The sequence below is a fragment of the Felis catus genome, chromosome D1 (assembly GCF_018350175.1).
Source record: "Felis catus isolate Fca126 chromosome D1, F.catus_Fca126_mat1.0, whole genome shotgun sequence".
NCBI classification, from domain to species: domain Eukaryota; kingdom Metazoa; phylum Chordata; class Mammalia; order Carnivora; family Felidae; genus Felis; species Felis catus.
In genome coordinates this window covers 64,038,484-64,063,672 of record NC_058377.1, presented here as the reverse complement: position 1 = coordinate 64,063,672, position 25,189 = coordinate 64,038,484, and the positions used below count along the sequence as shown (strand labels likewise).

General features: G+C 39.9%; 1 protein-coding gene across 8 annotated transcripts in view; it reads right to left on the bottom strand.

The window, feature by feature from the left end:
• Nucleotides 1-25,189, bottom strand: part of NLRP14 (NLR family pyrin domain containing 14) — a 286,975-nt gene that overhangs the window by 218,727 nt on the left and 43,059 nt on the right. For 4 of the 8 annotated variants that reach the window (XM_045038891.1, XM_045038887.1, XM_045038886.1 and 1 more), the window contains 2 exons: nt 21,630-21,800; nt 19,894-20,230 (listed from right to left, as the gene is read on the bottom strand). The exons of the other annotated variants lie outside the window; for them this stretch is intronic. In XM_045038891.1, coding sequence (XP_044894826.1) covers nt 20,095-20,230; nt 21,630-21,800 — 307 coding nt within the window. In that variant the 3' untranslated portion in view covers nt 19,894-20,094. Of the gene's footprint in view, nt 1-19,893; nt 20,231-21,629; nt 21,801-25,189 lie in introns of those variants that run through there. 8 annotated transcript variants of the gene reach the window in all.

The following is a 25,189-nucleotide window of genomic DNA, read 5'->3' as shown; positions in this document are numbered from 1 at the left end:
GGAGACGTTTTTAAAGGGAGAAGAGAGGGAACAAAAAGGAGTGATAGAGAAGTAAAAAATGTGGGACTAACGGGCTATGGGGGAATGGAAAAATTACAGAAGAGGGTTGTGGAAAATTACTGAAAATGGTTTGGAAATGTGGGTTGGGACAATATACATTTTGCAGTGTGGGAACATTGTGCTTTCTTAGACAAAGACTCAGCATGGGGGCTGGGGTCACCTTTAAAGACATGTCCCAACACAGGTGGAAACTAAGCTAGACTTACATTGAGTCTCTTAGCACAGTGTTTGGACAAGTCCTTTGTGCTGCATGGGACTTCCTAGTTCACAGAGTGACTAATTTAGGGTGGTATCTTTGGTTTTGAATGCTGCAGAGCAGAAGCACATGTTTGGACTGATACAGGACCCACAGCTCACTACTGAACAATCACAGACGGCTATACATAATGGTGAAACATACCAAGTTATTCTCAAGAAAACAGCCAGCCTGGTGGATTGGTTAATATTGTAAAGTCTGAGAAGCAGGACAGTTCAGCTCCCCCCATAAATGCTAAGTGGAACACCCTACGTGAAGCATCTGATATGCTTCACATGTAAGCCATGTGGGACTGGCTTTAGGATAATCAAGATACTCACCCACTGAATATGCTGGTTACCCAGGTCATGGTAAATGTTGTGGTTAGGGGCCCCTTTTGCATAGGCATCTCATGTTACAAAATAGAGGGGCAGTCTAAAAAGCCTCATAGAATTTGTAATCTCAGCTTCCTCTCATGGGTCTTGTAGGTGCTAAAAAAAAAAATACTAGCAATAAAATGGAGAAAGGCAGAAAGGAGAGTTAGGGGACTTGTCCCATGGTTATTAAGAAGTGACATAAATAGAATGGACATTGATAAGGTTAACAGAAGTCTTAAAGCAGCACTCCAAGGCTGTGTAGACCAATGGGACCTCCTGCTAGTCCTTCAACATCAAAGAGCCTCAAATAAATCTGCTCTATTTACCCTCAGTTTAGAAGCATTTTAAAAGCCTGAAAGTAAAGATTACAATGAGAAACTGAATTGAAATCTCCTGAATTAACGGTCATCCAGATCAATTAAGATAAAGATTGACAAATGGCCTAGGTCCCTGAGCTGGACACGTGCTGGGAGCACAAAGTCTTATGAGTGGATAAATGGTCAGGAGTGGAGTAGTTTCTGGGACTCATAGACAAGGGAACCTCATGCACTAGGGTATCAACACCCACTGGTGCATCCCTAACAGGAGCTGTAATCAGAATGAAAGAATAAAGAAATGTTAAGGGTTGATAGAGTTGAAATCAAAGTTTGGGTGAAAACTGGAATTTTTACAGAAAGTGATTGGGTCTCTGTGTCTCTTTCAGCTGAATGTATTAAATGGATGGATATTGTGTCTGGTAGGGGGATATTTCCCCTACCTAGTATTGTAAAATACAAGGCATGCCAATCCACCCTTCAAGGAATATTAGTTAGACATGCTAAATGAGGACAAATAAGACTGCCCAAACCCACACAGTGTAAAGTAAAAACTGGAGTGCTGGTGTGGGAGAATTCTCTGTATGAGAGACCTGTGTGGTGTGTAAACCGGGGTTATGGCAAAAGCCTATGAATGCCCCACAATAATGACTACTGAGATTTTGGGATAGAGAATTTCCATTTGAGAGGCAGTTACTAGCTTGCTATTGGACATTAATTGAATTGCCTCTATGACTGAAGGTTATATATAATCACATCACCTCACACCCATTAGGATGGTTACTATCAAAGAACCAAAACAAACAAAACCCCACAAAATAACAGATGTTGGCAAGGATGCAGAAAAACTGAAATGCTTGTATACTGCTGATAGGAGTGTAAAATGGTGCTGCCACTATGGGAAACAGTATGGTGTTTCTTCCAAAAAATCAAAGTAGGATTACCATATGATCCAGCAATCTCTGGGTGTATACATATATCTGGGTATATATCCAAAGACTTGAAAACAGGGTCTCAGATATTTATAAACCCATGTTCACAGCAACATTATTCACAATAGCCAAGAGATGGAAACAACTCAAGTTGCTTCAGATGAATGCGCAGATGAATGGATAAACAGAATGTAGCATTTACATACAATTTAACATTAGCCTGAAAAAGGAAAGAAATCCTGACACCTGCTACAACATGGATAAACCTTGAGGACATTATACCAAGTGAAACATGCCAGTCACAAAAAGACAGATACTGAATGATGGTTCCACTTGTATGGGGTATCTAGAGTGGTCAAGTTCATAGGAAGAGAAAGTAGAGCAGTGGCTGCTAGGAGTTGGAGGGAGGAGAAATGAGCTGTTGTGTAATTGATACAGAACTTCCATTTTGCAAGATGGAAAAGTTCCAGGGACTGGTTTTGCACAACAATGTAAATATAGTTACTACTACTAAACTGTACACTTAAAAATGGTTATGATGCTAAACTTCATGTTATGTGTATTTAACCATAATTTAAAAATTTTTAATAAAAAATAATGACCTTAAAACCTGAAATATCAGTGATATCTTGGGTTTGGTCAGAGAAACATGCCAATGGGGAAAGCAGTGCCCAGAAGTGTTCCATAATAAAATGGAGATGGTTTGTACAGGAATATGCTACCAGAAGAATGCAGAAAGTCATCCAGTGGATTCACAAGCAAGCAACTAGACTTTTCCCCTTGGACTGACTTTGGGACCACATGAGGAGCTCCCAGATTTTATTCTACAGATAGTGCCCTATAAACAGTTTCCCGATTGACCAACAAAAAGCTGCTTGGTTAATGGATAGCAATTCCAAGGTGAACAGACAGCATCTTATTTGAAAGGCTAAAAACTGTGTTGGAGGAAGGTAAAAATAAATCTACTTGGGAGACTGAATCATATGCGGTTTTCTTAGCAGTGACTGAAGAACTGAACAATGATAAAAGCCCCTAGGTTTGAGCTTTTACTGACTCAGGGGTGGCGTCCAATGGCCTGGCCATATGGTCAGGCAGAAGAGCAGTGGAAAACTGGCCAATTAAAGAGATGCCCCTGGGGTACCTAGCTGGCTCAGTCAGTAGAGCATGTGACTCTTGATCTTGGGGTCATGATTTTGAGCTCCACATTGGGCATAGATATTATTTAATAAATAAAAGGGTTTTTTTTGTTTGTTTTTTGTTTTTGTTTTTGTTTTTGTTTTTTGGTAAAGAAAGAGATGTCCCTAGGAGGTATGGCCCTATTGAAATCACTATGAGAATTTGAGAGATGCATTACAAGTAGAATGTGTCGATGCCAATCAGAAGAACCAACTTGCGGGTTCACAAGGTGATTGGAATTCACCAGCAGATAGCCCTGTACTTGTTTGAGGAGGCTACCTGTGTGTATGAAATGAGTGGACATTGGCAGACTCCAGCAATGCAAATAAAGCCTGTATCTAGACATAGTCCTCTTGCACCTCTGGAGCACAAAATGCCATGAACAACTGTTCTGTCTGCCAACAAAAGAGACTACAGATGATATATGGCAGATTCCCTGGAGGCACATAATTGGCAAATGAAACTGATACTGGTAGCCAAGGGGTCTTAATAAGACTAGATACTGTCTTTGAAGTAGACTTTGCTTATCCAGTGGTAGATGCAAATGTTCAGAATACTGTAAAAGAACCATAACAGAAGATATTGCACCAATTTGGATCACCAAGTCATATTTCTTCAGACCTAGGAGCATACTTACAGCCCATAATGTCCAACAATGTGTAGAGGGGTATCTTCCTCAGTAATAGTTTGACAGAGAATTGGAATGGGCAATTGAAACATTAGTCATCTGATACAGGGAGATAAAGGCATGAAGGGCTGGCTTACACACCTTCATGAGTATGTGCTCACACTCAACATAAGGAGGGCTAAGGAACTGTCCTCATTAAATACTCGTGTGTGTGTGTGTGTGTGTGTGGTGGATCTGGGGATGAGGATTGGAAGAGGATGGTAGAATGACCATGCATCTTCCCAGGGGAAGATGACTAATTACTGTAATTTTTTCTTTCTTCTTCTTATCACCTCAACTTTCTTTCTCTTACTTAATGGGTGCAGGAGCAGGTCTTCAGCTAAGTTCCAGAAGCAAGGATGATTCCTAAGAAATATTTTATTTTTAAAAATATTTTATTTATTAATTTTGAGAGAGAGAAAGAGAGAGGCAGAGTGGGGGGGGGGGAAGAGAGAGAGATTGATTGATTGATTGATTGCCAAGCATGTCCCACACTGTCAGCACAGAGCCCAATGCAGGGGTCAATCTCACCAACTGCAAGATCATGACCTGAGATCAAGAGTCTGGACACTTAACCGACTGAGCCACCCAGGTGACCCTGTAACTAAATTTTAAACCTTATGTCAGAATTCCTAAGGATCTGATGGGGTATACCTTTACCCTATTTGGGAAAACCATGATTAGCACTGTATGCAGCTATGTCTAATGGTAAAAAATACCCAATAATTCTGTACCTATGTAACCTTACTCTAAATAAATGGGAGTGGACTGAGGAGGAGGTACTTGCTAGACTAATATTGCTGTCTGCAATCTAGAGCTGCACAGTGTGTGAACCTAACGTCCCTTCCGAAGGTGGAAAACGTTGGGAATAAATGGAGTGAAAATAAATCAATAAATGGGTTTTATAATGAGGGAAATTCAAAACTACATTAACATGTCAAAAGAGGCTCAAAGCAAGAGATGATATTTTCTCTTAGCTCAGACCAGATGCCTGAGAAATTAAATATTTTAATAATTAAAATTCCTGAAACTGCAACATTATATTAAATAGATGAGTATTTTATGTGTTTACATCTGTCCCCCATGTATACGTGAAAAAGAATGCTAATACTACTTTTCACTCCTTTTACAACTACTGGCAGCAAACAGTAGTAGATCTGAATAGTTAATGAAGATGTGAATACTAGTAGACAGAGAAGTGTAGTGTTTAAATGGGGTGTCTCTTGATCAGATAGGGGGCCTCCAAATGTGGGGCAACAATCAGGTGGAAGCCTGTGGCATGGTAGGTGGAAGAATTCACCTGAGGCAGAGCAAAGGAAACCTAAGTTTACACAATACAAAGCAGAGGAACATCAGGCAGAACAATAGAGAAGAGGCTATCTGCCTGAGGCAGTGGGTGTGGAACACACTGCAAGGGATAGGCGGGCAGGACGGGAGGGGAAAGGCTATCTGCAAGGAGGCAGTGGGTGGGGATGGTTTTTAAAGGGGGAAGGTGAGGGGAGGTATGTCCATGTATGGAATTCTCCTTTTGGTAACTGTGCCTAGTTGTAAATAGCCCATTGGTCAGTTAGGGCCTATGGATATTTTTGAGGTGGGTTGCCTGATGGGCCTGTCTGTATTCAGCCAGGAGGTCATTGTGGGCCCTTTCTACAGTCCTTTGCTCAGGCCTGTTTGCCCAAAAGCCACCTTTACTGGAAGGGTACATTAAAGAAAGGAGAGCCAGGCAAGGGAGTGCAAGGGGATTCCCTATGGAGTATCTCACTGGCTACAGTATCCTCCACGAGAGTAACTGGACCAGGGAACCCTAGATGGGAACCCTAGATGTGGGTAGAGAAGCTCCAAGATGAAAAAAAAGAAATCTATCCACTGCCAGGGAATATAGATGACATTTTGAGAAAAAGAATAATCACCTTCCTCCAATAATAATAATCATCTATGCAAAGGGCTATGCCTTGATGAGGAAGAGTTGGAATACAAAGGAACTGCCATGAAGGTCCCCATTTCCTCAGGGTAGAAATAGAGTCAACTGAATGAGATCCTCATCCTTCCTAAGAGGAAGGTCAGGGGAGTATCTCTGGAAACAGCAGCAATATCTGTGGCCTGAGACCCTAAATTCCTTTCCAGTATTTTCAGGAACTGAATTTTGGTCCAACCATCCAGACACATGGAGTGATCTCATAACTCTATACTATGCCACAGGCTCCTTGACAGTGAAGAGGGAGCTTCCTGGCCACTCTGCAGCTTGGGCACTGCCTTTCTTAAATTTTAATTTTTTTTATTGTGGTAAAATACACCTAACATAAAATTTGCCATCTTAACATTTTTAGGTATACAGTTCAGTAGTTGTGATGTTGTGGTTTATTATCTATTTTTGTCTTGGTCCATAGTTTCCTGCTCATGCTCCGAAAACCCTTGGCATTTCCTGAGGACCAAGAGCAATAGGACCATCTTTTAATATTTAGTCTTTTGTCACAGATTCTTGAAATAGCTTCAGGACCATAAAGGTGAAGAGAGTGTCTTGTTATTCATAACAAGCCCCTTTCAACCACACCTAAGTTTATCATGTTAATGAGATAACTTTTGAAAGGATTTTAGGATGGAGTCTGGTTGCCAAGGGAACCAACCAAAGGATTAGAGGGCTGGAATTTCCAGGCCTACCCCAACCCCAACCTCTCTGGAGGGGAGAGGGACTGGAGTTTGATTAATTCATTGGCTAAGGTGATGGAACTCAATCACACATGTAATGAAGCCTCCACAAAAAACCAAAAGCAGTGGGTTTGGAGAGCTCCCAGGCTGGTGAACAGGAGGAAGTGCTGGGGGAGTGGCACTCTTGCTCAGGGAGAATGTGGAAGCAATGCATCCTTTCCCCATACCTTGCCCTTAGCTTATCTTCCATCTGGTTGTTCCTGAACTCAGGAAGATTTTGTAACAAACTGGTAATCTAGTAAGTAAAATGTTTTCCTCAGTTTTGAGACACTCTAGCAAATTAGTCAAACCTCAAGAGGGGGTCCCGAGAACCCTGCTTCATAGCTATTGAGTCAGAAGCACAGGTACAATCCAGACTTGTGACTGGTATCTTAAAGAGCAGGGGTGTGGGGCAGTGATGCAGGACTGAGCTTTCAACCCATGGGGTCTGAGACTATCTCCAGGTGGATAGTGTCAGAATTGAGTTGAATTCATTTGTTGAGTGATAGCAGGTATCCAATTTTGGGAAATCCATTTCTGCCCAACTTTAAGAAAGTGGCTTCACAGATTGAGAACTCAGCTTTATTATGAGTGGTCAAATTGCCTAAGCTGAAAAGATCTGGAAACTAAAAAAGTAACGCAAGCCACTTAGGCGCCTGAGCGCTGTCCAGGGTCCTGCTTTCTCTGCCTATGTAGACCAGGGTTGGGGCCGCCTCCTTACCAAGCACGTCCACGCCGCTAACGGCGCCCCAAGCCGAAATCTGAGGGTGCTTGGCTCAGGGACACAAGCTTCGGGAGCAAACTACCCGACCCGCGACTCCCACTCCCCGCAAGCCTGGTCAGAACGGCCCGCGACCCGACGGGTCAAAAGCTTAGGCTCGCCAGCACCTCAGCGCCCCCCCCCCCCCCCCCCCGCGCACTTGTGCACCCTACCCTGGCCTCCCCAACCTGCTGAGCTCGCCTTCCCCCCTCCTACCTAGCCACAACCGTGGACACCCCACACAAATCTTCCGACTCCGTCTCCCTTCCGGGCTTCCTCCCAGGACCTGAGGGCAGATTCGCCAAACTTAATAATTCACAAAAGCCAACTGGAAACGAAGCACTCTCCTCTCCACCAGGGTTGGAATCCAGGGACTACCACGCAATGGGGACAATGCAAATTCAGGAATTTCCTAAGAGCAGGGCGTTCCCAAGTTGTGAGAGTCTGCGGTTTTTCCCAGGATAACAATATCACCAACTTCACGGGGTTGCTAGTAAGTTGGATAGTAATACAGATGTCCTCAGGAGGAGTGGGATATTTTTGCTTTCATTCATTCATAGCCCACATTGCCAAGACACCGCGCTGTGGGCTGGAAACAGAACAGTAAAGAGCTGTGGTCCTGCCCTCGCTGAAATTACACTGTGTTGACAAAACAGACAATAAGGAAATCTTTGTGAAGTCTTAGGAAATAAAGAAACATCAATGCTTTGTTAGAAAAGGGGGGCAAGCACTGGTACTTTCGATTATAGTGCCCAACCTTTCTGACAAGTGATATTTAAACTGCAGTGCAACTGAAAAACAGTATGGAGGTTCCTCAAAAAATTAAAAATAGAACTACCCTACAACCCAGCAACTTCACTACTTGGTATTTATCCAAGAGATCCAGGTATGCTGTTTCAAAGGGACACATGCTTCCCAATGTTTACAGCAGCACTATCAACAATAGCCAAAGTATGGAAAGAGCCCAAATATCCATCGACTGATGAATGGATAAAGAAGATGTGGTGTGTATATATACAATGGAACATTACTCAGAGATTAGAAAGAATGAAACCTTGCCATTTGCAACAACGTGGATTGAACTATAGGGTATTATGCTAAGTGAAATAAGCCAGGCAGAGAAAGACAAATATATGTTTTCACTCATATGTGGAATTTAAGAAAACAGATGAACATAGGGGAAGAGAAGCAAAAATAAGATAAAAACAAAGAGGGAGACAAACTATAAGAGACTCTTAAATACAGAGAACAGGGTTGCTGACAGGGTGATGGGTGGGGGTATGGGCTAAATGGGTAATGGGTATTAAGAAGGGCACTTGCTGGGATGAGCACTGGATGTTATATGTAAATGATGAATCACTAAATATTATTACATTGAAATCATTATTACACTATGTTAACTAACTTGGATTTAAATTTAAAAAAACAATAATAAATAAACTTCAGCGTAAAGGATGGTCCAGAGTTAGGTGCGTTGAAGAGTGGAAGAGCAGTGGACAGACAGGATCACCAATGCAAAGGACCAGTGGTGAAAAACTTGGGACAAAGAATTGAGAAGAAATCACTAGGTTCTTTAGTGAGAGGAAAGAGGAACCAAATTATGCTGCCTTTTAAATAAGGAGAATTTGGCCCAACTCTCACATAATTCACTTATTCATTCATTCAACAAATATTTATTGGGCACCCACTATCATGCAGGCACTGTACTGGGTGTTGGAGATTCTGAGGTGAAGACAAATAGGAAAGAGGGATGTTTAATTAAACAACTAATTACATCTGAAAGACAAAAATTATTAACAATATGTGAATTCATAGTCTTTCTTCCTTCTATTTCTATAAAGGAATCTGCTAATTTCCACCCTTTAATCTGCTCTTAAAGGTAACTTATCTTCTGGGAGAGTATCTATGATCAAAAAATAAAGGAGTGAAGACTCAAGAGTGAAGAGGAAAAAATTAGAGGGAACATTATGTGCAAAAAAAGAGACAAAATGATAAGCTGAACACAGTATTACGTTTGAAAGTAATGTTAATTGTCAATGGTTTACACTGTGTTTGGAGGTCAAGAGATAAAGCCGAATGTAAACTATCAGAGGCGGAAGAAGAGGGAAAAGACTTGAATATAGTTTTCTGTTTTGCTTTTAAAGAGAACTAGTTCGAGTGTGGTGCAGAGGACAGAGGAGAACACAAGCCAGGAGACAAAACAGGAAATGATGATCTAAAATAAACTGTACTAAGACTAGAAAGAAGAAATATTTTTAACCTGGTTTTCTTATAATTTTTCTCTTTCACTCTTAAAGAAGTGTATTGACAACATAAGGTGATATGAAAATGTTGGGTTTCGGGAGTGAACGGTCAAAATTCTTGAGAGGGCTTCAGTACAAAAAAGGTGGTCCCATTAAAGCACAAAGACAGGACCTGTGGGCAGAAACAGCTGCACAGGGGTTGTGATGGATAACTGATTATATATCTATATAACTTCAAGGGACAGCACAAGTCTCTAAGGAATTTGGAAGCAAGGTTTCCAAAAACTTGAGGTGCTATTATTAGGAAAAGGTCATTTATTCCTATCTAGTAAAACCTTAGACATGAGACCCTTCACAAGTATATCAGTGAACTATATGCTTGAAGGATGATTGCTAACATATACCTTGGGGGGTAGAGATAAAACAAGTTTCCAAAGGAATTTTTTATTTTTGAGAGACAGCACGAGCAAGGGAGGGGCAGAGAAAGAGGGAGACAGGGCATACCAAGCAGGCTCCTCACTGTTAGTGCAGCCCAACTTGGGGCCAGAACCCACAAACCTTAAGATCATGCATGACCTGAGTGGAAATCAAGAGTCAATGCCTACCAGACTAACCCAACCAGGTGCCCCTCCAAAGGAATTTTTACATGTTAAAGTAGATTTACAGGATCCTGGAGGGGTCAGGATAATGTTAAGCTAAGGGTATTAACAACGAGGAGGTTGAATTCCTAAAGGAGCGTCACTCTGCCTGTCTCAAGAACTTGTCAATGGGTTGTAAGTTGTAAGGAACTTTTTCTTCTTTTGCCTTTGTTCTACACTTCATAAGGTACCATGTGTTTTTCCCCACACCACCAAATAATTCTCCTCAGACACTGACTGGATATCCTACAAATTCACTCAATACAAACACTACCTAGAGATAGCATCAGATCCCATCAGTTAAGGATGGAGTCCCACAAGACTACCCCCACATCAGATGCTAAATGAAAGTCCAGGTTGTTAACCTGTGCATCAGACTGGCTATAGATAAATCAGTCTGTCAATGACCCCTCTTGCTCAACTATAGACCTCCAATGGTTATTTCTTATTGCATTTTCCTGAGGCATGGATGATAACTGGAACATGCCAACAGCCAGACCAGAAGAGCCTGGATAGTAACCGAATACCTGAAAAAACATACCCCTTCCCTGCCCATGATCATGGGCTAAACATATACCGACCCCCACCTGTGATCACATCTGCCCGTTCTTTTGCACATAACCCCCCACCCAAACCTCTCTCAACAAAGCTCTAAGTGTCCATCTTGCTGTTGGAGAGGTCAGTTGTTAAGGCTTGAACTCCCATCTGCTGTCACCCAAAATAAAGCTCTCCTATCTCTTGAGTTATTGGCTTCTCTTATGACTCTTATCAGAATTTGTTTGGCAATAGTGTTGGCACACCCAGCCATAAGCTATGCTTTCCATTTGTGCAGCCCCCTTGGGATTCCCTGGAAGGGAGGAGTTGACCATGGCAGCATGCCAGGGCTCACCCATTCTTTCCCGAGCAAGTGGCTGTGACAGATCTTTGGTAACACCAAGGCCCCTCCTTGGGTTCGATTAACTCGTTAGAGTGGCTCATAGACTCAGGAAACCAGTATACTTATCACATAGGTCACTTTTAGGCAAACAGGCTAGAGTGATGGTGTGCAGAAAGGGCCCAAAGAGACCACCTGGCTGAATACAGACAGTCTCATCAGGCAACCCACCTCAAAAATATCCAAAGGCCCTAATTAAACCAATGGTCTACTTAAAACTAGGCAGTTATCAAAAAAAGGGAAGATTCCATACATCCCCATATCTCATCTCCCCCCTTTAAAAACAGCCCCCACCCACTGCCTTCTTGCAGAGGGCTTTTCCTTTGCTGTCCCTGCCCACCTATCCCTTGCGGTGTATTGAGTAAATCTTTGTTCTGCCTCAGGTTAATTCTTTCACCTCCTGCGCCACCAGCTTCTATAGATTGCCATCCCACATTTGGGGGCCTCCATTCAAACAAGAGACACCCGATTTAGACATCACACTTACTATTACTGGTCTATTACAATACAAGTGATATATGAACAGCCCAATGGAGTCTGCTCTTAGGGAGCAAGGTCCCTAAGAGCAGGAGCTTCTGGTCCCATGAAGTTTGGGGACTAGGAGGTTGACACATTGGGTTCACCATCCTGGAAGTTCTTCAAACATTCTCTTGGGTTTTTATGGACGCTCCATTACATAGGCATGACTGATGGAATCACTGGCTATTTCGCTATTGGTGATTCAACCTCCAACACTCCCCCATGCAGTTGAGCTATTACTGAAAACTCCAACCCTCAAATCCTGATTGGTTCCCCTAGCAACCAGCCCATCATCCTCAGGAGATTTCCAGAGATCACCTTATTAACATAAATTCTTGTAGTTGGATAAAAGACACGTGTTTCACCTTTTGGCTCTGAGGCAATTTCAGGAACTGAGGACAAAAGACCAAATATTATAACAAAAGATGTTCCCATTGCTCTTCTGGTTTAGGAAATTCCAAGGGTTTTGGGAGCTGTGAGCCAGGAAACTTGAAGACAAGAATGTATTTATCATAAATCACAGTAGCACAGTTGGGTAAAGACAGTTGTCCTGCCTTCTCCTACTTCCCTCACCTTAAAGTTCATTCCCTCGTAGGCTAATATTCAAGGTCATTAGACCAATATTTTTAGCCTCCATTTTACAGATAACTCAAAGTATGAAAATAGTAAGTATCTGCCAACATTACAGACCTTGCAACTGGTAGTAACAGGACTAAAATCTTTTGATCCCAGGATCACTTGACATTTGGAAAACCATTTGATACCAGTGGCAACCCTCAGTTAAAACAACCAAAAATCACTTGTTGGTAGCCAAATCATCACAGTTGATATCCACTATTTTTTTTTTTTAATGTTCATTTATTTTTGAGGGAGAGAGACAGAGCATGAGCAGGGGAGGGCAGAGAGGGAGACAAAGAATCCAAAGCAGGCTCCAGGCTCTGAGCTGTCAGCACAGAGCTCAACATGGGGCTCGAACTCATGGACCATGAGATACACTGTTATTAGAGGTGAGCATTAAGAAAACTTATCCAAGGGGCGCCTGGGTGGCTCAGTCGGTTGAGCATCCGACTTCGACTCAGGTCATGATCTCCTCACACTCACGGGTTTGCCCTGCGTAGGACTTTGTGCTGACAGCTCAGAGCCTAAAGCCTTGCTGCCTTGCTTCAGATTCTGTGTCTCCCTCTCAGTCCCTCCTCCACTGGCACTCTGTCTCTCTCGCTCGCTCTCTCAAAATAAACATAATAAAAAAATTTATAAAGAAAAATTATCCAAAATCTTAAAGTAGGCAAAAGGGATTACTGGGTATCCTTTCATTGCAGTGCTAGGCATGGTCTACCAGGCTGGGAATTATCTGATTTTCTAGGGCTGTGTATTTCTGTTACATTAAACAAGGTGGCTAAGGGAGTTTTGGCGTGGTGGTAGGGGTCCAGAGCCAATGGCCAAGAAAGAATTCTTGAGACATCTTTGGTGCAAAAAGGTGATTTTATGAAAGCACTCAGACAGGACCCATGGACAGAAAAAGTTGCACTAGGGTTGTAAGGAGTGACTGATTACATATGGGAGTTGGGGGAGGTAAAGTGAAGGGGAAATTTCTAAAGGGATTTTCTTATGCTAAAGAAGAGTCCCAGGATACTGAAGGCCTAGCTATTGTCAATCTAAGGTTGTTTATTCCCTCTAGCAGAGCATTAACATTAAGACAGTAGGGAGTTCCTGGAGAAATGTTATACTCTGCCGGCCTCAAGTATTTGTCAATGGGCTGCAGGTTGTAAGGAAATTTAATTTTACCTGCTATTTCCTTCTGCCTTTGCTTCTCACATCAGTGCCATTAGACTGAGGTGGTTCTAATATGTTAGCAGCAGGTTAGGGAGAGCAAGATGGCATCTCTCTTATCAAGCAATGGCCTGTGTTAAGCAATGACCCAAGCAGTTAGGGCATTTCAGTTGAGACCAGATATTGCCAAGACCAGCACCGGCTGATGACACATTCAGAACTTATAACCAGCAGAAACAGAGGAAGTTTGCAGGGGCCCAAGACTAACTAAACACCTTTAAAAAGGTAGGATTTTTGCAGCAAACTGTCAGACTCTCCAAACACTGACCTCCTCATGTCTGGTCATTTCAAAAAGGCAGCTGCTGCTGAAGGCTCTCCCTGACGTATCTCTGAAGAGAACGGAGATCCTTCATTGCTTGAACATAATAAGCAGTTAAGTGCTGAGAGCTGACTCCCATAGGGCTGAGGACATAAGTATGCACTGGCTTCGCATTTGGTTAACTTCCTACCCACCGGTCTATCTTGTTTGCTCTAGAACTTGTTTTGTGCATTGCTTTGTGTGCTGTGTAAGAAGCCCAATTAATCAGAGTGAAAGGTCATGGAGTTTGGAATTCTGAACCTGCTTCATAATTATGTTAACTTTATGATTGAATACAACTGGCATTGTGGTATCATGACACCTATCCAAGCAAATCAAAATATAAGCCTGTAACAGCCTCAAGGTTAAATGGAAACCTAAGGACAACCAACCTCAAATAGCCTAACCGAGGCTTTTCCAAATAAGGAATGTAATACTTCCACTGTACCCAAATAATTTCTTTGCATTGCTCTCACATTTCTCCCATTAAAAGACTTTCTCCTGTCTTCTGGAGCCCTTGTTGCCACTTCCAGTCTGGTGCTGCACAGTTCAAATTAATTTCCCCTCAAACTCTTAAATGTTTTAATAATTAGCCTCATTTCTTTGACTCTCAATTAGCTATTTGATGAAGAGATTCACAACTAAGCGTACAGATTCTATGTAGAAACCTGACAGCAATGCAAATAATTCTTGTCAGCTAGCAATGCAAATGATTGCTGTAAGATTGAAAAGATAACCCCAAAGGTTATTTATTACCTTGTTGGACATTAACCAGTTTTATATTTCCCTTGAAATGTTATTCTAACTTTATTTAAAAATGCTATTTCTGGTGGATATATAAACCTTTGTTCCTTAAATGCTTTCAAATCAACACCTCACTGGTTCTCTTACTACCGCATTGATGAGTCTTTGGACAAGTGCTCATTCTGCATTTAAGTAAGAACCATGATTTTAAATTCTTGAAAATGATATTTTACTGCATCACTGGATACATGCTGGACCAATTAGTCTTTGGAAGACATTTTAAACCAAAGTAGTGGAATACAAGAACTCTTTTTTCATTGGTTGCTAAGCTGACAACAGGGGAGTTCAAATCTCCCTCTGACATAGTTCTATCACATTTACCCCATAACCACGGCTGCAAAATATCTAAAGCAAAAAGTTTAAGCTATGGCGGGGGGGGGGGGGGATTTCCATCATATTAGAAGACTTACTCTTCTAATACTAGGAAAAAATATATTTTTTAATTTTTTTAATTTGAGAGAACAAGCGAGCACACCAGCAGGGGAGAGGGGCAGAGGGTAAGCAGGCTCCATCCTCAGCATGGTGCCCAAGGCAGGGCTTGATCCCATGACCCTGGGATCATGACCCAAGCCAAAATCAAGAGTCAGACGCTCAACCAATGGAACTACCCAGAGGCCTCTAGAAGAAAATATTCTTAATAATTGATAGATTAAACAAAGATTAGTATAGGAAGATTTGAACTGCAAAATGAAAAGATTAATGGATGTATATGTGTATATATATATATGTACAGGCACTCAGTTATGGGAAGGTGTACATTCTTTTCAAGCACACATAGAAAACTGATTATATAATAGGCTATAAAATCTATTTTAACTAATTTCAAAAAGATATTTTCAAACAGAACACACTATCTGATCATAACTCAATTAGGTTAAAAATAACAAAAAGATAACTTTAAAAACCCTTAAGTCCAGAAATTATAATCACACTTCTATTGAGAAGGAAAGCTGGTAAATGCAGATAAAAAGGGCCAGCCAGATGTCCAAGGTTGGATACTGCCTTGGCATGCTTTTAGCTTCTGCAATCTTATTTGCCTCTTGTACCAGCCAGCAGCCAGTAGTTTGACTATGCTAGTCCCGCCCAACGCGGAAGCACATTACGTATAAAAGATCAGTAAAACCCGAGCCAGATGCTTAGCCTAGAGGTGACTCTGCTGGGCTGGCACTGGTGTGAAATGAATAGTCTTTTCTGATTCCCCGAGTGCCTGTTGCTTGTCTCTTCCTGGGTGCTGAGTACTTGCTGTAACACTATATGACATATGGGTCACAGAAAAAAAAATTCCAGTGTAAGTCAAAATATTTGGACATGAATGCTAATGAAAATATTCCATATTCAAGCATTGGAATTCAGCTAAAATATAAATTGAGGGAAATTTACAGCCTTAATGCTTGTAATAAAAAAGCTAGAAATCAGTAAGAATCTAACTTAAGAAGTTAGCATTCTGACAGAACAAATTAACAGAAAAATTTACAAAATAAATTTATATAAAATACAAAATGTACATGGGTACCCAGGCAGCTCAGTGGGTTAAGCATCTGACTCTTGATTTCGGCTCAGGCCATGATCTCACAGTTCATGAGGTGGAGCCCTGTGTCAGTCTCTGTGCTAACAGCTTGCAGCCTGCTTGGGATCCCAACTCCTCTCTGCCCCTCCCCCGCTTGTGTGCATGTGTTTTCTCATAATAAATAAACTTAAAAAAAATAAAAAAGCAAAAATGTTAAAGTATAAAAAATAAAGAACCAACAAAGCTAAAGTTTGTTTTGGTCACCCTATTTGATTCTTGGACTATCCTTTTTGACTCCTTAACTATACTATTTGAAATTTCAAGCCCTTCCTTCTCCAGGGCTCAACTTAGAATGAGGGCAGTGACTTGGGTGATACACAAAATTTAAGGAGATACGGAAAAATTCAATCAAGGTAAACATTTTAGTGGAAAGGCGCCTGGGTGACTCAGTTGTTAAGTATCTGACTTTCGCTCAGGTCATGGTCTCACAGTTCTTGAGTTCAAGTCCCACATCCCTGTTTTAGGTCAGCTCAAACCCACTTCGGGTAAAAACACAAGCCCCAAGTGAGCCCGACTTCTCTCTCTCTCTGCCCCTCACTCACTTGAGCCCTCTCTCAAAAAAAAAAAAAAAATAGTGGAATATTCTGTAAATCAAAATTAACACAAAATACCCATGATAACCAAATACCAAAAATTTAGAGACTGTGTCTGACCCTGCACTTGTACTACACCCATCCTAGTCTCCTCCACCCTCCAGTAAGTGCCTCCCATCACCCTAATCCTGACTGATGGGTTATCTGATAGCAGTGACACACAAGCTGTGTTTCCAAAATTTAGTTATGTCAGTGCTTCTAATATACGGTTATAGTTCAGGGTAAAAATTCTTTATCATGTTATGAAAGTACCTGACAACATAAGACTGAATGTTATTAAATGCCTTATCAACATATACTGAAGTGATTATTTGGTCTTTCTCCATCAACCAACTGATATCATAAATTATAACATTCCTCCTAATATTTGTCCTCTCTTGCACTTCTGTTGTAAATCATAATATTCGTGGTATATATATATATATATATATACATATATATACTTTTAAAGTATATATATGTATATATATATATATACTTTTAAAGTATATATATGTATGTGTATATATATATATACACATACATATATATATATATACTTTTAAAAGTATATATATATACTTTTAAAAGTATATATATATATATATATACTTTTAAAGCTTTTAAAGCTTTATATATATATATATATACTTTTAAAGTATATATATATATACTTTTATATATATATATATACTTTAAAAGTATATATATATATATACATACATATATATATATAAAGTATATATATATATACATACATATATATATAAAGTATATATATATATGTATGTATATATATATATATACTTTTAAAGCTTTTACTTTTAAATAATATACTTTTAAATAATATACTTTTAAAGTATATATATATGTGTATATATATATACACATACATATATATATATACTTTTAAAAGTATATATATATATATACTTTTAAAAGTATATATATATATATATATATATATACTTTTAAAGCTTTTAAAGCTTTATTTATATATATATATATACTTTTAAAGTATATATATATACTTTTATATATATAAATATACTTTAAAAGTATATATATATATATATACTTTATATATATATATATGTATGTATATATATATATATATATATATATATATATATATATATATATACTTTTAAAGCTTTTACTTTTAAATAATCTCTACACCCAATGTGGGGCTCAAACTCATGAGCTGGAGATCAAGGGTCACATGCTCTACCAAATATATATATATATATGTACATATATATACACATATATACATACGTATATACATATATATGTATATACATATATATACACATATATACATATATGTATACATATATACATATATATGTATATATGTATACATATATATACATATATATATGTATATATGTATATATATGTATACATATATACATATATATATATATAAGGGTCACATGCTCTACCAAATATATATATACATATATATATATATATACTTTTAAAGCTTTTACTTTTAAATAATCTCTACACCCAATGTGGGGCTCAAACTCATGAGCTGGAGATCAAGGGTCACATGCTCTACCAAATGAGCCAGCCAGGAGCCCCATTCACTGTATCTTTAAGGTGAATTTTGGAATTTTCAAATATTTATATTTAGTCTTTGCATATGTATTCATAAGTAACATCCAACTGTGAATTTCCTTCTGGTGTTATCTTTTTTGAGGCTCTGCTATCAAAGTTTTGTAGCTTAATAAAGAAAATGGTAAAGTTACCCTCCTCAATGATGCTCTGAAATGGTTTTAAAAACACAGGAATTTTCCTTTGCCTCAAAGTTTGATAGAAATCACCTTGATAAGAAGCATTTATTAACTCCTTTGTTAGAGTTTACTTGGGAAGCTTGGAAATCTTATTTTCTACGAAGGATAAGATGCTCACTGCAACCCAAGACTGCCTTGTGATGGGAGTGCCACTTGTTCACTGCAGACTTTCTTTTGTTTGTTATGATGGCCCCAGGCGAGCTCTCTCTAGCCAGCATGACTGTCAACACTGAGAATCAGCCTCAGCAGTGACCTCCCTCTAGGCATCATAGGTGTACATACCAGCCCCAGTAACACTACCTGCGAATTTTCCCATGGCTGCCACTTGCCCCCTTCTAACTGCCATGGTTCACTCTTACCTCCAGCTCTGCCACATTGACTCAAGGGGCTATTGTACCACCTAAAAGGCTTTCTTATCTCCCATAGACAGGGAGAAAAAATTGATAGTCTGTCGTAGACTAAGGAAGGCCACAAATTCTCTGACACTATGCCCATCAAGAAGTGACTACCCTTGCATCTGGGCTGGCCTGGCCTGGACTGTTCCAACCAATGCAGTATGACAGAAGTGACTTCATGTCAGTGCTGGGCCTAACTTTCAAGAAAACAGGCAGCTTCCACTTGGCCCTTCAAGCCCTAAAGCCCCATGACAGAACTCCATCTTCCCTGCTGGAAAGATCATGTGGAAAGTCCTTAAGACTAGAGAGAAGAGGTGCCCAGTCAAACCTAACCTTCCAGCCATCCTTGCCCAGGCACCAGGCATGTGAGTGAAGTCACCTTGGAGCCCCCAGTACAACCTGGCTACCAGCTGAATACCACCAAGGGACTCCAAGTGATGTGTGGAGCATAAAAAATGCTTAGCTGAGCCCTTTCTGAATTCTAATCTACCAAGTCATGAGACAGAACATAGTAGTCACTCCTTTAAGCCAATAAATTTAGGGATGATTTTTCACATAGCAATAGATAATTAAAAGTCTTTCACAGAAAATGTTACTGTGTTGGATTTCTGTCAAATGGAGGAACATGTTTTTAGCTCTAATCCCAATAATCTTAGATCTATTTACATCTTTACAACAGGCTGCAGAAAATGTTCATGGAGGAAGTGGACTCCCATTTTGACTGAGACCATCAATTCTCACATAGTAACATACCTAAAAGTTGCCTGGGAAATTATTTAAAATACCAGTTCCTAGGACCTTTAGATAATTCTGATTCAGTAAGTCCGATATGGGCTCTAGGAAACCGCATTTTAAGAAACACCCAAGTGATTTAGACGCCAGTTGTCCCAAGAACATGCATGGAGAAGCATTCAGTAAAGCAAGCCGGAGATGGTGAGGCTGTGAAGTAAGCCATCTGTGGGAGGGAGAGAAAGGGAAACAGGTGCTCTAACATAATCTTCCCTAGGCTTGTCCTCCACTTTCATTTCTAGGCTTCTCACATCAGAATTCTTGAGCTCTGCATTCAATTAAAAACATGTCATACCTTTCACCGAGGTTTAGGTTTTTCGTTTTATTTTAGCTTCTCAACCCCCATGTGAAGTAGAACAGAGCTTTCACAGAGAAGTGACTCACCTACATCTAACAGACATCAAACACAGTACGTCTGGGCATAAAGCATCTAAAGCTAAGATTCCCTCATCACACTGCGGCATTTTACTTTTGAAAAGTACATCAGGTTCTTCAAATCAGGGACACCGCCACCAGGAAACATCTTCATCACTGTGATCATTACAATCCCGCTCAATGATGAGCTGTGGATTGCTAACTCGCACAGCTTCCAGCAGTTTCTGGGCTTCCTCATCAAACGCCTCTTTGCACACCCTGAGAAAATAAGGGAACACCTCTTCTCACACTCAGTTTTCCCACTGAAGAATTCATTTCTCAGAGAAAAACTGTTAGAGACAGAAGTGAACATGGCTGGGGAGTGGGGCAAGGGGAATGTGAGGTATAGACTCAGGGAGTGTGGCAGAGGAAGGAAAATGGAACACAGAGTAGAAATAAAAAAAGATTAAAATTGAAGAGGATCCTCCAAGAGCCTTTTTCTACTCAAGCAAAATACTACTTCTAATGATGACAACTGCTAACATAGAAAACAGTTAGGTGTTATATGCTAGGCACAGTTCTAAGTACGGGTATCCTTTGCTTTTCCAAAGGTCGTGGCTGTACCACTTCACCTTTTTGAGAGACCGACATTAGTATGTGTTTTTTTTTTTAATTTTTTTTTAACGTTTATTTATTTTTGAGACAGAGAGAGACAGAGTATGAACGGGGGAGGGTCAGAGAGAGGGAGACACAGAATCTGAAACAGGCTCCAGGCTCTGAGCTGTCAGCACAGAGCCCGACGCGGGGCCTGAACTCACTGACCGTGAGATCATGACCTGAGCCGAAGTCGGCCGCTTAACCGACTGAGCCACCCAGGTGCCCCAGTACGTGGTTTTGATAACTGAAAGAAGTCCAAAGATTTTGCTTTTACCACACAAAAAAGTTAAAAAGCAAAACCAGTGTTCAGCATTTGGGAGGCAGTGAGCCATTATGGAGGCAGCATGAACCCAGGCAGCAAGAGCAGCCCTGCCCAGCTCCTTCCCCAGGGCCTGCGCTGCACCTCAGCACCCAGCTGCTACAGCTCTGAACTGTGTCTATGAGCATCTGGGCCTCGTACCCATTTATTTTGTGCATGTGTTAACAAGATGTGTCCTAAGGTATCAGAAAAGCCTAAAAGAGAGGATGTTTTGGGGGGCCCAGGAATGCTCAAAATTTTTTCCATATAAATAATGGTAATTGCTTCTTTGCTTTATATCATTTTGGCTTAAGAAAGCTTTCACGGGAACACTCTACCTTCAGATAGCAGAGGGACACCTGTACTGCCTATACTGACTCAGTCGATCAGTCCTCATAATAAACCATGAGTACATATCATTTCACCCATTTATAGACAAAGAAATCAAAAGACAGAGACTGGAGACTACTGCAAGTTCAAATATCTAGTAAGTTCCAGGGCTACATTTCAAACTCAGGTAGTTTGGCTTTAGAGTTCTCAGCTGTTAACCAGTATGCTACAGTATATCTCTTAAAATTCAGTGTCCTACGGGAGGAAAAGAAGGGCCTCAAGAATATGCACAGATCCACAATCAGGTTGATTCTTAGGCCTGCAGTGAACAAGTAGCTTCCCAAATCCCTTGTTCCAGTAAACTTACGCCCTGAGAAGCCAACAAAGACTTACCCCAGAACTTTCAGTTTACATTCAGGAGATCTCAGGACTTCACATAACTTCATAATTCCTTCATACCCTAAAGTGTTCTGTGTCAGGTTTATTTTTATCAGGTTTTGGTTCCTTCTAAGAGTAGAGGAGAGATCCTGACAACACAGGGAGGTCAAACCACAATATTCCAACCTGCAGGGAAGAGAGACTAATGCTAAAATTCATTTAACCCCGGGACAGAGAGCAAGCATGTAAGAGATCTGTGAGCTGAGAGTGCAGGAGGGCTCCAGGAGCTTAAAAAAAAAACAAAAAACAAAAAAACAGGAAACAAAAAACAAACAAACAAAAAGGCAAGCACAATTAGGGAAGATTCAAAGAATGTAAGTACTTATAATAATCATCATTACTAGATATTTATTGACTGAATTTATCTCTTTCTAAATCATAAATTACAAGTTCAAAATTATAGTCCAGGGAATAAACAAAACAGGTAAGCACACCAAGGAAAGCCAAAGCAGTTGAATCTTTGATCATCATTAAAAATATAGACACATAAGTAAACTTCTGAAATATGGTATTGACTATTTTAAAAGCAAGGTATATAATAAGGTCTCTAACACCATGCCTTTATGCAAATAAAAGTGCATACACCAAGAGTCAACATTACATCTTTTACAAGGATACTCACAACTCCATGGCATATTTCAAACACACTAGGCCAGCTGCCTATACAGGGGAAGAATGATTAAAAGATAAATTAACCAACTAACCAACCAATAGTCAGTAGAGGGCCCTTGCATAAACCAATGATAATACCATGAACTGAAGTAGTATGTTAAACTTAACTTTCTACACCTGATGATGCCCCCAACCAATTGTAATTTCCACCTATGTTTACCTAGCCATTCCACCATTGAGTGCCTACATAGGTGCTGAGTATATAGAAACATTTAGGGGCACCTAGGTGGCTCAGTTGGTTAAGTGTCCAACTCTTGATTTCAGTTCAAGTCATGATCTCACGGTCAGGAGACTGAGCCCCGGGTTGCGCTCAGCACTGGGTACAGAGCCTGCTTGGGATTCTCTCTCTTCCCCTCCCTTTTTCCCTCCCCAACTTGTACTCTATCTCTCAAAATAAACAAACTTAAAAAAATTTTAAGTTACTGCCCACATGAAACTGGCATTAATGTGGTGGAGCAACAGTCCCATTATTTATGACACAAGGTAAATAAACATAATACAAAGTACACTGTAGGGTAAAAACACTAGGAGACAAAGGTTATCGAGAATTTATCAGGAAACAATCATCCTGTTTTTAGTCCTTAATAATAGTCTCAAAATCTAGAGGGGTGCCTGGGTGGCTCAGTTGGTTGAGCATCTGACTCTTGATTTTGGCTCAGGTCATGATCTCAGGGTCATGGGACTGAGCCCTGCATCAGGCTCCGTGCTGAGCATGGAACCTCCTTAAGATATTCTCTCTCTCTCTCTCTCTCTCTCTCTCCCTCCCTCCCTCCCTCCCTCCCTCCCTCCCTCCGCCTCTCTCCCCCACTCACACACTCTCTCTAAAGAAAAAAAATTTTAAATCTTAAAAATATATATAGAGAAAACTAAAACTAACAGAACTACAAAGTGAAAGACACAAATCTACAATTATAATGGAGATTTTAACATACTTTTCACAGCAAGTGATTGAAGTATCTGGAAAAAAATCACTAAAAATATAGATGATTTGAATAACAGAATTAATGATCTTAATGAAAGTCATATACAATACTGCAGCCAACAATTCTTCATCTTTCTAAGCACACCATGGTAGACATATAAAAACTGACTATATACTAGGGCAAATGTCAACAAATTTCAAAGAAATGCAATCACACACAGTATGTTCTCAGACCACAATGCTAGAGATTAAATATAAAAAGATAAGAAACTCCTCTTATATGTTTGAAAATTAAGAAATACTGGGGTGCCTGGGTGGCTAAGTTGGTTAAGCATCCAACTCTTGGTTTTGGCTCAGGTCATGAGTTCATGGTTTCATGAGTTCTAGCCCCATGTTGGGCTTTGTGCTGGCAGTGCAGAACCTGCTTGGGATTTTCTCTCTCCCTCTCTCTCTGCCCCTTCCCCACTCACTCTGTCTCTCTCAAAATAAAAAAAAAAGAAAATTAAGGAATACAGTTTAAAATAAACCATGAAGAAAAAAGCATAAGGAACTTAAATTTATTTTAGACTCAAAAATAACAAATGCTGCATATAATATTATAGAATGAAGTTAATGCAATGATTTTGAGGAAAAATTAAGTGTTGGAAAAGGAGGAAATATTTATGAGCTACACATTCAACTCAAGTATTTAAGAATGGTATTAAAAAGAAGACAAGGGGGCACTTGGGTGGCTCAGTTGGTTAAGTGTCCAACTCTTGGTTTCAGCTCAGGTCCTCATGGTTTCATGAATCTGAGCCCAGCACTGGGCTTTGTGCTAGCAGCACGGAGCCTGCCTGAGATTCTCTCTCTCTCCCTCTCTCAGCACCTCCCCTGCTTGCATGCTCTCACAAAAATAAATGAACAAACTTAAAAAAAGAAAAAAATTTAAGAACAATCAAATAAACTCAACAAAAGTAGAAGATAAAAATTAGATCAATGTTGTGTTCTTTAAAAAGTAAAATGAGGGGCACCTGGGTGGCGCAGTCGGTTAAGCGTCCGACTTCAGCCAGGTCACGATCTCGCGGTCCGGGAGTTCGAGCCCCGCGTCAGGCTCTGGGCTGATGGCTCAGAGCCTGGAGCCTGTTTCCCATTCTGTGTCTCCCTCTCTCTCTGCCCCTCCCCTGTTCATGCTCTGTCTCTCTCTGTCCTAAAAATAAATAAATGTGGAAAAAAAATTAAAAAAAAAAAAAGTAAAATGAGAAAAAGCTCAAATTGCCAATATCAGGAAAAGAAAGGAGACATTAACAGATGTCTAAATCACTGGAGATGATTAGAAGCTGAGCAGATAATAAATTAGACACTTGCCAATAAATTTTAAAATTTAGATGAAATGGATAAAATCATAGGAGTAATCTTACCAAAAATTACTCAATAAAACATACATAAATGTATAATTATCTTAAAAATGAATCAGAAGTCAAATCTTCACACAAAGCAAATTCCAGATCATACAGCTTCACCAGAAATTTCTACAAAGTTCAAGGAAGAAATAATTCTAATCTTACACAAATCTCCCCAGGAAACAAAGAAGGATCGCTCCTGAACTCATTTTATTAAAATACTGTAATGTGGATGCCAAAACTTAATAGGGATTATACAAGAAAATTATAACCTAATCTCCATTATAAACAAAGATATTAAAATATTTACATATCAACAAAATAAAGTGCACAATGTATATAAGACATATCATGACCAAGTTGGTTTTGAGCCCAAAAAAGTAAGGTTGATATAATAATAGATATATATAATAAAATCCATGTTATTGACCACATTCGGCACATTTCATAGAAGTTCAACATATACTCATAATCTAAAAAGAAGAAAAATTCTTAGCAAACTAAAGATAGGAACCTTTTAAATTAATAAATGAGACAAACAC